The sequence below is a fragment of the Scyliorhinus canicula genome, chromosome 11 (genome assembly GCF_902713615.1).
Source record: "Scyliorhinus canicula chromosome 11, sScyCan1.1, whole genome shotgun sequence".
Taxonomy (NCBI): domain Eukaryota; kingdom Metazoa; phylum Chordata; class Chondrichthyes; order Carcharhiniformes; family Scyliorhinidae; genus Scyliorhinus; species Scyliorhinus canicula.
Genome location: NC_052156.1, coordinates 64,253,894 through 64,268,195, shown reverse-complemented (window position 1 = coordinate 64,268,195; position 14,302 = coordinate 64,253,894). Strand labels below are relative to the sequence as shown.

Below are 14,302 nucleotides of genomic sequence, written 5' to 3'. Positions count from 1 at the left end.
AGCTTCACCTTTTTAAAAAGGAATACTAAACGACAGGGGGGGGGTTGTTGGGTTACGGGTATCGGGTGGATACGTGGGTTTGAGTAGGGTGATCATTGCTCGGCACAACATCGAGGGCCGAAGGGCCTGTTCTGTGCTGTACTGTTCTATGTTCTGTGTTCTATGATTTCATGCTGGGAGCCAATTGATTCCTGGGAGGCCATTACATTCAACTTCAATTTCGCTAATGGATCAAAATTGGTGCTAATTGAGATCAATGCCATATTTGGCCGTGATCCGGAACTCGTCATTGGGATGGGGCCGGTTAGGTGGCAAACTGATTTGCATCTGGTGAAAATCTCAATTTTGGCCGTTTCCGCTATTTAATTGGTGCATTCAGATCCATGCCCGGCTAGACACGGTGGTTAAATCACACCCATGGAATTTGTAGAATGGCATAGATAGGTTGAATGAGTGAGCAAAAATCTGGCAGATCATATAATGTAGGGGAGTGTGAAATTGTTCACTTTGGCAGGAAGAATAAAAATATCAGAGTATTGCTTGAATGGGGAATGGCTTCAGAATGTTGAGGTGCAAATTGATTCAGGTATTTGTGTGCTGGAGTCACTAACCGTTAATATACAGGTACAGGAGGTAATTAGAAAGACTAATGGAATTCTGCACTTTATTATGAGAGGAATTGAATGCAAGTAAGGATGTTATGCTTCAGAGCACTGGTGAGATCGCACCTTGAATACTGTGTAGTTTTGGCCTCCTTATTTAAGGAAGAATATAAATGGATTGGAGACTGTTCAGAGGAGGTTTACTAGATTGATACCTGGATTGAGCAGGTTGTCTCAGGAGGATAGATTGGAAAGGCTGGGCTCGTTTCCACTGGAGTTCAGAAGACGGAAGGGTAACTTAATTGAAGTATCTAGTATCCTGAACAGTCTTGACAAGAGGGATGCGGGGAAAGGATGTTTCCTCTTGTGGGTGTTCAGAATTAATGGGCACTGTTTTCGAATTAGGAGTCGTGTTATATTCTCAATGTGCCGAAAAGAGAAAAGATATGGAAGTGCCACACACTTGGGGTTCTTAAAAGCGCAATGCGAGGTTTATTCAGGAGGTGTTGCTCATACAATCTAAGATGGAGAACTGAAGTCCGCGCACTCTGCTGACATCAGTACAGATCACATGATGTTCCGCCAGCAGGGATATATTACTTCAATACATAACAGGTCGACCTGATATGACAGAGATGATTTCTTTTCTTTGAGGGTTGTGCGAGATTGGAATTCTCGTGCATCGCGTACTGCATCATCTGAGCCAATATGAGATGATCTTTGTTTTGCAGAACATCAGAGAATTTTTCATTTTGGAAATCCATGATAATGTGATCACAAAGTAGCTCATCCTTCAGTGCCCCGTATCTGCAAATACCAGCCAGACGATGTAGGTCAGTTGGAAATAATTCAATCGATTCCCTCGCCATTGTAACCTCTGGTTAAACTGCGCCATTTCAATTAATAAGTTTCACTTTGGCCTAAAATAGGCATCAATAGCTTTCAGAATGGTTTTAAACACCACGGTGAATTCCTCTACACCATGCCACAGAGAACATTGTTTGTTACTGGGCCTGCAACATAAAGAAAGAAACTGACTTGATGTTTTTGTTTTTTTTCATGAACGCCTGATGCTGCTCAATACCGTAGAAAATGGTGTTTCCATAACTCTTACAGCTGGGCTATCTGTGGGCACTCAAGGCAGTCAAACAGGCGGGGTGGGGGCAGGGTCTGCTCAGCAGGGACGGTCATTGTTACCTCCATCCGGTGGGCCTCTTTCTGTCAATTTGTTACAAGATTCTGCCAAGGTGTTCTTTATGCTGTGGACCCTTCAATAACACTAATGTGTTTTTTACATTGATGTCTCCAATGCTGCCACCGTCTTCTGAGGTGGTCCTTCTATCTGCTAACCATATATCATGCCGAGAGTGAAGACATACTCTGGTATCTGCATAATATTTGTTTATTAGTATTACTTCTAAATAGATTATAGAGGAACTATGTTGCTCCAAGGCATGATTCTAAACTCTCTCGAGTCTAACATAGGACTGACTGCTCTCAGTGATATATCATCATCTACTTCATACATCAGCATATCCCATTTGTTAACCCTGTTATACTACAGACCAGGTGGTGTGTGGCTTGAAGGTGAAATTTCAGACGGTGGTGTTCCCCTGAGTCTGTGACCCTTGCCTTTTTAAATGGTAGAGATCATGGGCTGGATTCTCCGTCCCGCCGTGCCAGATTTCTGGTTCAGCACACCGGCAGGATGCTCTGTTTTGCCGGTTGGTCAATCGGGTTTCCCATTGTGGGGCAGCCCAACGCCATCGGGAAACCTTCTGACAGCCAGCAAAATGAAGCATCCCGACGGCGGAGAATCTAGCCCCATGGGTATGGAAGGTGCTGTTGAAGGAACCTTGGTGATTTGTTGCAGAGCATCTTGTAGATGATACATAGCCTCTGTGCACTGGTGATGGAGGAAGTAATGCTTAAATTCGTGGAAGGGGCGCCGATCAAGTGGGCTGCTTTGGGGCAGCACGGTGGCACAGTGGTTAGTATTGCTGCCTACGGCGCTGAGGACCTGGGTTTGAATCCCGACCCTGGGTCACTGTCCGTGAGGAGTTTGCACATTCTCCCCGTGTCTGCGTGGGTTTCGCCCCCACAACCCAAAGATGTGCAGGTTAGGTGGATTGGCCACGTTAAATTGCCCCTTAATTGGAAAAAATATTTGGGTACTCTAAATTTATTTTTTTTAAAAAGTGGGCTGCTTTGTCCTGCATGGTGTGGAGCTTCTTGAAGGTTTTTGCAGCTGCACGTAGCCAGGAAAATGGAGGATATTTCATCAACTCCTGACTTGTGCTTTGTGCAGATGGTGGGCAGGCGTTGGGGAGTGAGGAGGTGAGTTACACGCCACAGAATTCCAAATTTCAGACCTGTTATCTATTCCAACTTTAATAATGGGCTATGCTTTCTCTTTAATGGATTACATTTTCTGTCTTATAATTAACATCTCATTCTTGTTCTTGCAGTTCCTGAGATCATCAATGGAAATGCTGTAACAGCGGCAGCAATCGACTTAAGTCCCTGGGTGGAATACGAATTCAGAGTTGTTGCTAGTAACAACATTGGCATTGGGGAGCCGAGTTTGCCGTCTGAAAAATCAAGGACTGAAGAAGCCCGTAAGTGATTGATAATTATTACTTAGAATTGTTACGGCACTCTGGGCAAGTGCGCGGTTAATTCCACCCTCATTCATCCCAGAGTCACAACACAAGAATTAACAAATAATTCTTAGAAAAATTCCTGAAGACTTTGGCCCTTGGCGGCCCAATAATTACGGTCACCAGGTTTGTAAGTTTAAACAGGATTACTCTTTATTTATACCAATAACTATCATGAAACATGCAGTAAATGCAACTGGATAACAGCATGCTAATACCTACTACCCATTTAATTGCCCCACCCTCTACCTACACACACACGACAGATAAACACCGAGGGGTGGAAAGTGGTAAAGATAATAAGGATGAAGGTCAAAAGATAAGGGTTTTTGTTTCAAGGTGGTTCTTTAGCGTACTTTTCTCACTACACGCTCGCTGATTAAAGTCTGCTTTACAGCGGTAATGGTCTTCTTTGCAGATTCATTCATTCAGGTTAGAAAATTGACATGCAAGTGTCCCTTTAAGAAATGTTTTATCTTATCACATGGCTTCAGTGATGTCATTGTGTGGATGGAGCTGGGCTGTGGCTCGGGGTTTTATTTTCGCTTTGGTTTGGAGCTTGTTTGTGGCTCTGAGTTTTTTTGCTTTCGTTTTCACATTTGGTTGCTGGATGCAGACAGAGAAGTATTGTCCTGTCTCTCTATCTTCATTTTAAAAACTGTTCCCAGACTGTTTGATAACTTGAAAAGAAACAATAGATTTCCAGAAGGAATTCAAACCTGCTGTTTTGGAAAGAGAACAAGAGCATCTACACAAGGTCTTGGGTGCTGTGTGCTGGGCCACACCTTTGAAAAGGGAGTACTGGTTTATGGGATCTTGTTATTAAATTGGAACAGCTAAAGGGGGAAATGTATTAAGGTTGATACATAGATTATTGTAGCTGTGTGGCGTATTTATGTTTGTTGTTGATAAAAATGCTTGCTGTGTGTTCATAAAAATATTAACTGAATTTGTAGAAGAAAGCTTGTTTTTGATTAAAAGTGCTTAAGGCCTCTGTTGAATAACACCTGAAAGGCAGGCCCTTGTGCTCATCGTAACCAAAAGCTAGAAACAGTTGTAGGTCAGGTGAACTCCATTATATACTTTGGAGTTTTCTAAACCCTGGCCCACAACAAAATGCAGTACTGACAGGCAGCAGGCTTTCTGGAGAGACACTTTATTTTGCATAAAACTGGGCCTTCAACTCGAGGTTCGCATTCAGGTTTCTATCTTTCTGTAAACACACTGTTTCACATCAAACCTTGCTTCTAGCTCATGGTTTGACTTTAGGCCTCTGAAGTCTCAAGAGATGGCCACCCAGACTTGCTGAAGAGAGAGCCAGCTCTCACAGTGGCCTGCTGGAAAGAATGAGTTGGATCTTTTTTGGAGAGAATTAGTCAGATCCCTCCATCAGGCTGCCAGAATCACAACTCAAAACCTAACTGGAACCTTGGGACTCTGAAAAGTCATCTTGCAGAATAATATCTAATCACCACTTGTTACAATGCACAGCACAGCCTTTTGGTAAAATTCATTGGCCACCAGCCAAATCAATCATACCTTGTCTCAGCCAATCTCTGTCATTGGTGCCAGTCAGTCTAAAGCTCAGGTTTGAACCAGCATGAACACCGTGATCTCTTCTGCTGAAATCCTCTGTTTGAATTAAAGGCACCAGTCACGGCTTTCTTCTGCTTGAATTAAGGATATAGGCTGCCTGAAGTCCATAAATCATCCATCGATCAAAAATGTAATGCCAAAAATAAAAGGGGAAATATGTGAATAGACCGGGAATAAACCAGAAAGACCATCCAGAATGACTTCCAATTCTGCGACAATGGTGATTGGACTAATTATGCCATTGTGGACCAGGATGCCTTTACAATCCCAGATTCTGGAAATAGCGGAGTAATGAAAATTTTGCCTGTCAGGACCTTATAAACCTGTGTTGTGCAATTCCATTTGCCATATTATAAAAAGGATTTGGAGGCACTGAAAAGGCAGGAAATCTGATTCATGAGGATGACACTAGAAATGTAGAGAAATTCTTATTAGGAGGGGATGAACAGGTTGGGTCTCTTTTCTCTTTAATAGGGAAGGTTGATGGATGACCTGATTGATGTCTTTAAAACTATGAAAGGTTTTTGACAGAGTAGTCACAGGGAGAATGTGTCTACTCCATCAAAGTTGAAACTCCAGTGTAGTGCTGAAGAAATGATACTGTCGGATGTACCACCATTCAGATAAGAAATTAAAACAAGGCCCCATCTACCTGCTGGGTGGATGTAAAAGACAGAATCGCAGAAATTGACAGGATCAAAGGTAACCATCATGTCGACACTGGTTAACAAGTGGACATCCAGCCTGATCGTAATTATCTCATTGTTGGTTATGACATTTAAAATGCATATTTGAGCACACTTTAAGTGATCTGAAACCTTCTCGGCGGGATTCTCCTGTCCACCAGCCGTGTTTTCCTGCGCGGCACGCCTCGCGGCATTGGGATCCACCGTTCCAGCAGCTGGCCAATGGAATTTCCCATTGTGGCCACCCCACACCGTCGGGAAACCAGCGGGAGTGGGTGCGCTTCCGGCGTAGTGGAGGATCCCGCCGACGGAGGATTCTGCAACCTGACTTTTACACAGTGAGTTCCAAATTCTCACCACTCACTGAATGAAAAAGTCTTAAAAACTATGCTTGCTGGTTACTGACCCCTCATCAAAGGGGAATAGGGCCTTCCTATCTACTCTGCTGGATCCTTCATAATTTTATACATTTGAATTCGATCTCCACTCAGCCTGCTCTGCTCTTTCCTCATAACTAAAATTATTTAGCAATGTCCCCTCTCTAATGCAATTGCGGGCACAATTTTATCACCCTGTTGCACCGAGATCGAGCTCAATACATTTGGAGAATTGCAAGGGAGGCCCAATTCTGGCTTCGCACAAGGCGCAAAACCACGTGAGCAAGCCCACCCATGGTGCCCAGCACAATCTGGATCATGCCCTCGCTATGCTTGATTCAGATAATCATATTTAAGTGATCCATTAGGCAAAGGTAAATAGATGTAGGCTATTTGAGATTGCATTCTCCCTCTGTCGGGGAGTCACGGCCGCACTGGTGAGCCTCAATTGGGTGTTGATTGATACTGGCCTCCACAAGTGGAGACCAGGCATCGTGGCCACTCGGGGGGCCATTGGAACCTCCCTATGTGGTTGGGGTTGGGGGGGAGCAGTACTCTAGAACTCTCCTGGCACCCTGCCAGTACCTACCTGGCAGTACCAACCTAGCTCTGTCAGGGTGCCAAGGCCACTGCCTGGGTGCCAGGCTGCCAGTGCCAAGGGTCGTGACTAGAGGGGGGGTCATGCCCATGAAAGAGGGGGTGAAGGGGGTGTATGAAGGGACATTCTAAAGGTTGGGGAGTGAAGGGGATGGTCCTGAGGGAGGGGGGGGGGGGGCTGAAGTGGGGGGCCAAAAGAGGGGGCCCTCAGCGACCCCATTGTGAGGTGCTCTCGTTTTGAGATGGGGAATGCCCATGTCTGAAGGGGGGGTGGCATTGTCTTTGGGTGATGGGATGCGGGGGAGCCTCAGGCTCACTCTGAGATCAGAGCACCCTTTCAAAATGGCGCTCTGAGGAGCTGGTCTTGCCAGCGAGTCTAGTTCCTCATCACTGCTGAAAACCTTTCTAAGTGTGGGCTGACCTACACCACATGGACTGCAGCGGTTCAAAAAGGCAACTCATCCCTACCTTCTCTTGGGCATTTAGGGATGGGCCTAGCTGGAAACACCCACATTCCATGAAAGACTGAATTTTTTTAAATGTCCTCGAATTAAATTTTTTAAAAAGTCTTATTTAATATAATCTACTGAAATGTGAATAATTTTTTAAAAATTCATTTACGGGACGTGGGCGTCACTGGTTAGGCCAGCATTAATTGCCCATCCCTAGTTGCCCTTCAGAAGGCAATGATGAGCTGTCTTCTTGAGCCACTGCAGTCCTTGGGTATAGGTACATGCACAATGCTGTTAGGGAGAGAGTTCCAGAATTTTAACCCAGTGACAGTGAAGGAACAGCGATATATTCTCAAGTCGGGGTGATGAGTAACTTGGAGGGGAACCTCCAGGTGGTGGTGTCCCCAGGTACTGCTGCTGTTGTCCTTCTAGATGGTAGTGGTCGTCGGTTTGGAAGGTGCTGTCTAAGGAGCCTTGGTGAGTTACTGCAGTGCATCTTGCAGATGGTACACACGGCTGCCACTGTTTGTCGGTGGTGCAGCGAATGAATGTTTGTGGAAGGAACAGCAATCAAGCAGCCTGCTTTATCCTGGATGGTGTTGAGCTTCTTGAGTGTTGTGGAGCTGCACTCATCCAGTCAAGTGCAGAGTAATCTATTACACTCCTCTTTTATACCTTGTAGATGGTGAACAGGCTTTGGGGGGTCAGAAAGTGAGTTACTCGCTGTAGCCTTTAACCTGCTCTGGTAACCACAGTATTAATATGGCTAGTCCAGTTCTGTTTCTGATCAATGGTAACCCCAGGATGTAGATTGTGGGGATTTCAGAGATGGTAATACAATGGAATGCCAATGGGCGACGGTTAGATGCTCTCTTGTAGGGGATGGTCATTGCCTGGCACCTGTATGGCACAAATGTAACTTGCCACCTGTCAGCTCAAGCCTGGATATTGTCCAGGTCTTGCTGCATTTGGACATGGACTGCTTCATTATCTGAGGAGTCGAGAATGGTGCTGAATATTATGCCATCCTCTGCAAACGTCCCCACTTCTGACCTTATGATGGAAGGGAGGTCATTGATGAAGCAGCTGAAGATGTTTGGGCCTAGGAATTCATTTTTGTTGTGTTTCAAACTTATTACAAAAATCTGTGAACTCCTGTAAAATGATATTGAATAACATACTGAATGTTGGAAAAGAATAAAAGATTTAACTAGCTTCATGATTGTGTCTTCGGAAAAAAGCTGTAAGAAGTTCCCATCAGAACATCTCACATTCATTACCTTGATAGAAAAAATATATTTTTAAAATTGCATAAGCAATATTTTAAAACTTATTTTATATACAGTTACATATCTTTATGTAAACTAACTCTGCAAATACGTATCTTTGGCATTACACATTATCATGGATTAGTAATAACTATAGCCATTATTTGAATAGTTTATTGAAGGAACTTTTCCACTCTTATAAGGTCACATGAATTGTGCAACAGTAGGTGAAGATTTTAACTTAATTAAATGGTGAATTCTGAAGCCTTACTAGAGATACATGATTCAAGCCTTCAACATAATAATTGAGACCATCTATCATTCCGCTATATAAACTGTATATGCTGTAAGTGGAGAGCTGTCAAGAAGGTTCCTGATAGCCGACATTGCAGGGTGGTCTGGCTTTAGAGATACAATCAGCTACAAAAACACTTTTGAATTAAAAGTGCCTGCTTATTTCTGACTGGATATGGAATGCTTCTGAAGATTTTTAAAAATGGATTTACAGACATGGCTTTGGGATGTCCCAAAGTGCTTTGCAACCACTGAAGTAATTTTGGAGGTGATATTTAGCCCTACTCATCTGGCAGAAATCAGGTGGCTGGGCAGTGACCGATAAGCAGTTTACTTATCCCCTGAGATCCTGATTTTAATCTGCAAGGCAAAGCCTCATAAGGTTATGCATATTTGGGAACTATTGTTTCAGGACAATTCTAGATGAACTGCAGCCTGTATGGTGAAGCACCGTACTATTTATCTGCTTGGTAAAGGCAGGTTCACAGCTCATCAGAAGACTAAAGTGGCCCTTTGGTACATCTAAAGCAGGGGTGGGCAAACTACGGCCCGCGGGCCGCACCAAAGGTCTTTATACGGCCCACCAAGTCATTAAAAAAAAAAAAATTTTTTAATTTTTGTTTTTTAAATTTTTTAATTTTTTTTAAGGTTAATGGGGGGGGGCTGTTGGGTTAGTTACTGGTATAGGGTGGATACGTTGACTTGAGTAGGGTGATCATTGCTCGGCACAACTTCGAGGGCCGAAGGGCCTGTTCTGTGCTGTACTGTTCTATGTTCTATATGAGGCGCCCAGAATCATAACCGGGTGAAGTAATTATTTTACTTAATATACTATGCGGCCCTTTAAAATTGTGAATTTCTGAATGTGGCCCTTGCATGGAAAAGTTTGCCCACCCCTGATCTAAAGCTTATCTTGGTTGGGTCAGCAGGAAATCACGTACTCCCCCGAGTCTCTCACCCTCACCCCCGTCCTCCGCCCCAACAAGTTATTACCTCCCTTTCCCTGACTTGCAGATACTTTTCTGTAACTGTCCCTGTCCGTTACCTGCAATCTGATCAAAATTCACCCAGTCTTGGTCCGTTCACTCTGCACTCCCTTCATGTCTATTCCAGATGGGAAATTGTTCTGAGTTAATATTCACCTCTTGTGATTGCTGTATGTAGACATAGTAGTCAATTATAGCAAGATTCCACAATCATCACCAAGATAAATGACTACATTTTTAACATGTTTGTTGACCAATAGCTATTGATCAGATCACCAACAACAGAATTCCACTGCTCTCTTTAAAAACATGTTTATAATCTTACTTGGAAGATGGCACCTCTGACAAGGGAGCATTCCCTGATACTACAATGGAGTGTCAGCCTAGATTTTTGTGACCATGCCTCTGGAAGGGGGTTGAAACCCACAACCATTCGACTCACAGGCTCGAATACTACCATTCTTCCAGGATTGAAATCTAAAGTTCAAACTCTACTTGCATTTGTGGGGCTATGTGAAAGAAACATTACCATACAACAGGAAACTGAATATCAGTGATGCTGACTCTAGGTGACAAATGATGTAAAAGCTCAAATTTCAACACTGAAACTACAGAATCCTCCAGAAAAGTGACATTATCCAGGAGTATCAGCCATAGCAAATAATCAGACATTGGTAAACTAAATTGAAAGAAGCACAAATAAATCACCATGGGGGCAGGAAGGAGTGTTCGAGGCGTCGGACAGTGAGAACAAGGAAGGTAAAAAGACAGCTGATACACTTCCTGTGATTTCATGGGAAGGTGCCATCGAATTTTGGGTGTGGTGTTTGAGGATTGGACCAAGGTGAAGCAGAGGGAACAGTCCCTTCAGAATGCTGACAAGGCAGGGTGTGGGGGGAATGGAAGGGAAGAAGTGTTTGATGGTGGCATTATGCTTGAGGTGGTGGAAATGGCGGAGAAGGATTTTTTGCATGCGAAGGCTGGTGGGGCGGAAGGTGAAGACAAGAGGGACCCTATCACGGTTTGAAGAGGGAGGAGTGAAAGCAGCAGTGCAAGAATCAAAACATGTGTTTTTTTGGCAATCTTACTCGATTCACATGGGATTGTCAAGAAAGTGTTCCATAAGTCGAGAAACCTTAGGATCAAACAGAATGAGTGAGTGACACTATGAAAGGGAGAAACAAGCTCAGTAAAAATGAAGTAGGAAAATGCAATTATTTACAGCAATATTAAATCATAGCACTCATTGAAGTGATACAGACGACACAGCATATGGAGGGGAATAAATCAGACTTTCTAATTTTCCAAAACAAGCTTATTAGTGGTGCTCTGAAATATATTTGCTGCAGACTATCAGATATATTACTAGTAACGTTGTAACTACTCTCATTTCATCAACATGTGCTGTGGCCAAAAGTCCTGGTATTGAAGTGGCTTTACTTCAAACTTGCCTAAACCACTTGATCTTTCAACAAATACCAATCTGGCAGATGAACAGACGTTCTGTCTGAATAGCTCTTGTAAAATAAATAAAATAATAATTGTCACGACGGCGTGGGGCTGCCCCACAATAATAAATAAAATAATAATTGTCACGACGGTGTGGGGCTGCCCCACAATGGAAAGGAAAACAAATATAAATAACTGCTCAGAATTTAGGAATACACGACAATAAGTTATTTTGATAGAATTTTTGATTGGCATGAGTTATCACAGATCTATTGGTGGGATTTATTTCGCTGTGGGATATTTTACACAAAGATTTATTGTATTAATGTAAGGTCAGGAACATTGACAAAATATATAATACAATTAAAAGTGATATTTGGATATGCCATGTGCGAGTACCTTTAAGAAATGCGTGTTTATAAATGGGTGCGTGTATAAGTATATGTAGTGAGAGTACCTTTTTTAAAATAGGTGTTTATTACTGCAGTGATGTCGGAGAGTGGGTGGAGCTGGGCTGTCTGTCAGCTTTTTACTTTCATTTTAGGATGTTTGCTGCAGAGTGTGTTTTAGTTTTGTTTTCAGAGCCGGAAAGCTGCAGTCATAGCCAGAAGGGGTATTAGTCTTTCTCTCTATAATCTAAAACCTGTAAATCGATCCTTTGGTGATTTAAAACTAATAACTGCTCTCAGTGGTGACTTTAACCTGATGTGGTTCTGTTAAAAGTTCTTTTTAAAGTCTTATGGATGTTAAAAGGACAGCTTGAAGGATTACTTAGTGTTGTATTCTTTGGGGGTTGATTTGAATTCATGGTTGCTCAGATGTTCACTGTGTTTCAAAAAGATTACCTTGAGTTCATAGAATAAACATTGTTTTGCTTTAAAAAATACTTTTACATTTCTGCTGTACCACACCTGTAGAGTGGGCCGTGTGCTCCCCATACCACAATCATTGAGAAGTTGTGGCTCAGGTGAACTCCATGATATGCTTTGGGGTTATCTAAACCCTGGCCCATAACAGAATGAGACAGTGCACAATTATTCTGTAGTTTATCTTGATGACAATAGCTTTATTCTAAACATCAAATGACTCCTTCCAATCAGGGGCTCGATTCTCCGCCGGTGAGATTCTCCATTTTTCCGCCAGCTTGGGGGTTTCCCGACGGCGTTGGGCTGCACCACAATGGGAAACCCCATTGACCAGCCAGCGTAACGGAGCATCCCACCGGCGGGGTGAAACAGAAATGGGGCGGGGCGGAGAAAGATGTTTTGCTTATTAAGGCATGCAACTTTAATGTCTCGCTGTAACCAGCTTTCATTGTGGTCTCAACTGCTGATCTATTGGGACTGGTTAACATTTCAGTTATCGGTAAAATGACCACCCCACTAACTGCATTCCTCACCACAGACCCCCGCACTGCAGCCTTTGGGAGCAATATTTCTTTTTTTAACAAACAATTTTATTGAGGTATTTTAGGCATATAGAAAAAGTAACATTGTACAGTACAAAAAAAGTCAAGTCTCAAATTAAACATAGTGCAAACCACGGCTCTGTTCACGCACAGACCTGCCTCAATATCCTCCTACTCTACTCTACTCTACCCTAGGTCCCCCCACCCCCTGCTGACGCTTACACCTCTGCGAAGAAGTCAATAAATGGCTGCCACCTTCGGGCAAAGCCCTAATAGCAAACCTCTCAAGGCGAACTTGACTTTCTCCAGGCCAAGAAAGCTCACCATGTCCGATAGCCATACCTCAGCCCCCAGGGGCTTTGAGTCCCCCCATGCTAACAATATTCGTTGCTGGGCTACCAGGGAAGCAAAGGCCAGAACGTCGGCCTCTCTCTTCCTGGACTCCCGGGTCCTCCGAAACCCCAAAGATTGCCACCTCAGGGCTCATTACCACCCCAGTTTTCAATACCCAGGACATGACATCTGCGAATCCCTGCCAATATTCCCTGAGTTTAGGGCATGACCAGAACATGTGTACATGGTTAGCCGGCCCTCGGGCGCATCTAGCACACTTGTCCTCCAGCCCGAAGAATCTGCTCATCCGGGCCCCCGTCATGTGGGCCCGGTGCACGACCTTAAACTGGATCAGGCTAAGCCTGGCGCATGTTGCAGTCATGATCACTCTGCTCAGGGCTTCTGCCCAGATACCGTTCTCCATCTCTCTCTCCCCCCCCCCCCCCCCCCCCCTCTCCCGAGCTCCTCTTCCCACTTAAGCTTCAGTCCTCGGTCTGCGTATCCTCAGCTCCCATTAGTTCCTTGTAAATGTCTGAGCCTCTACCCTCTCCCACATCTCTCCTATAAACTGCCCTGTCCTGCCTCCCCTTCGGCGGGAGACGTGGGAAGGACGGCACCAGTCTGTGTACAAAATCCCGCACCTGTGAGTATCTAAAGTCGTTCCCTCTCGCCAGCCCAAACTTCTCCTCCAACGCCCTCATGCTCGGAAAGCTTCCTTCCATGAACAGATCCCCCATCCTCACAATCCCCACCCTCCTCCACAGTCGATACCCCCGTCCATGTTCCCCGGGGCAAATCGGTGGTTGCTGCAGATTGGGGTCCACACCGATGCTCTTCCCTCCCCTACATGCCTCCTCCACTGGCCCGAGATCCGAAGAGCCACCTCCACTATCAGGCTGGTGGAGTACCGTGTCGGCGGAAGCGGCAGAGGTGCCGTGACCAGAATAATTTTATTCAGCCTCTTAAAGAAGGACCGCGGGATAAAGATGGGGAGACACTGAAAACAAACAAGAACCGCGGGAGAATCGTCATCTTAACAGTCTGCACCCTCCCCGACATTGACAACGGGAGTGCATCCCACTTCCGGACTCATCCCTCACTCGTTCCACCAGTCGGGGCAGGTTGAGCTTCTGCAACCTGTCCCAGTCCCGTGCCACCTGAATCCCCAAATATCGGAAACTCTCCCCACTAGCCTGAACGGCAACCCCTTCAGCCTACTCTCCTGCCCCCTCGCCTGAATTACGAACATCTCGCTCTTAGCCATGTTCAATTTATATCCTGAGAACCGGCCAAATTCCCTCAGGATTTCCATAATACCATCCATCCCCACCATTGGGTCCAATATATAACAGCAGATCGTCGTCTGCGTATAACGAGACTCTATGTTCCATTTTCCCCGGACCAGACCTTTCCAGCCTCTAGAAGCTCTCAGTGCAATTGCCAGCGGCTCTATGGCCTGCGCAAACAGCAGAGGGGAGAGAGGGCAGCCCTGTCTTGTCCCAAGGTGCAGTCTAAAGTAGTCAGATGTCGTCCTGTTTGTCCTTACACTTGCCTCCGGGCCTGATATAATAGCCTAACCCAGTCGATGAACTCG

At 44.6% G+C, this 14,302-nt stretch overlaps 1 protein-coding gene across 7 annotated transcripts in view; it reads left to right on the top strand.

The window, feature by feature from the left end:
* LOC119973115 (contactin-4-like) overlaps positions 1-14,302 on the top strand; it is a 3,053,649-nt gene that overhangs the window by 2,827,357 nt on the left and 211,990 nt on the right. For all 7 annotated transcript variants that reach the window (XM_038810685.1, XM_038810691.1, XM_038810690.1 and 4 more), the window contains one exon: positions 3,071-3,220. In XM_038810685.1, coding sequence (XP_038666613.1) covers positions 3,071-3,220 — 150 coding nt within the window. The remainder of the gene's footprint in view (positions 1-3,070; positions 3,221-14,302) is intronic.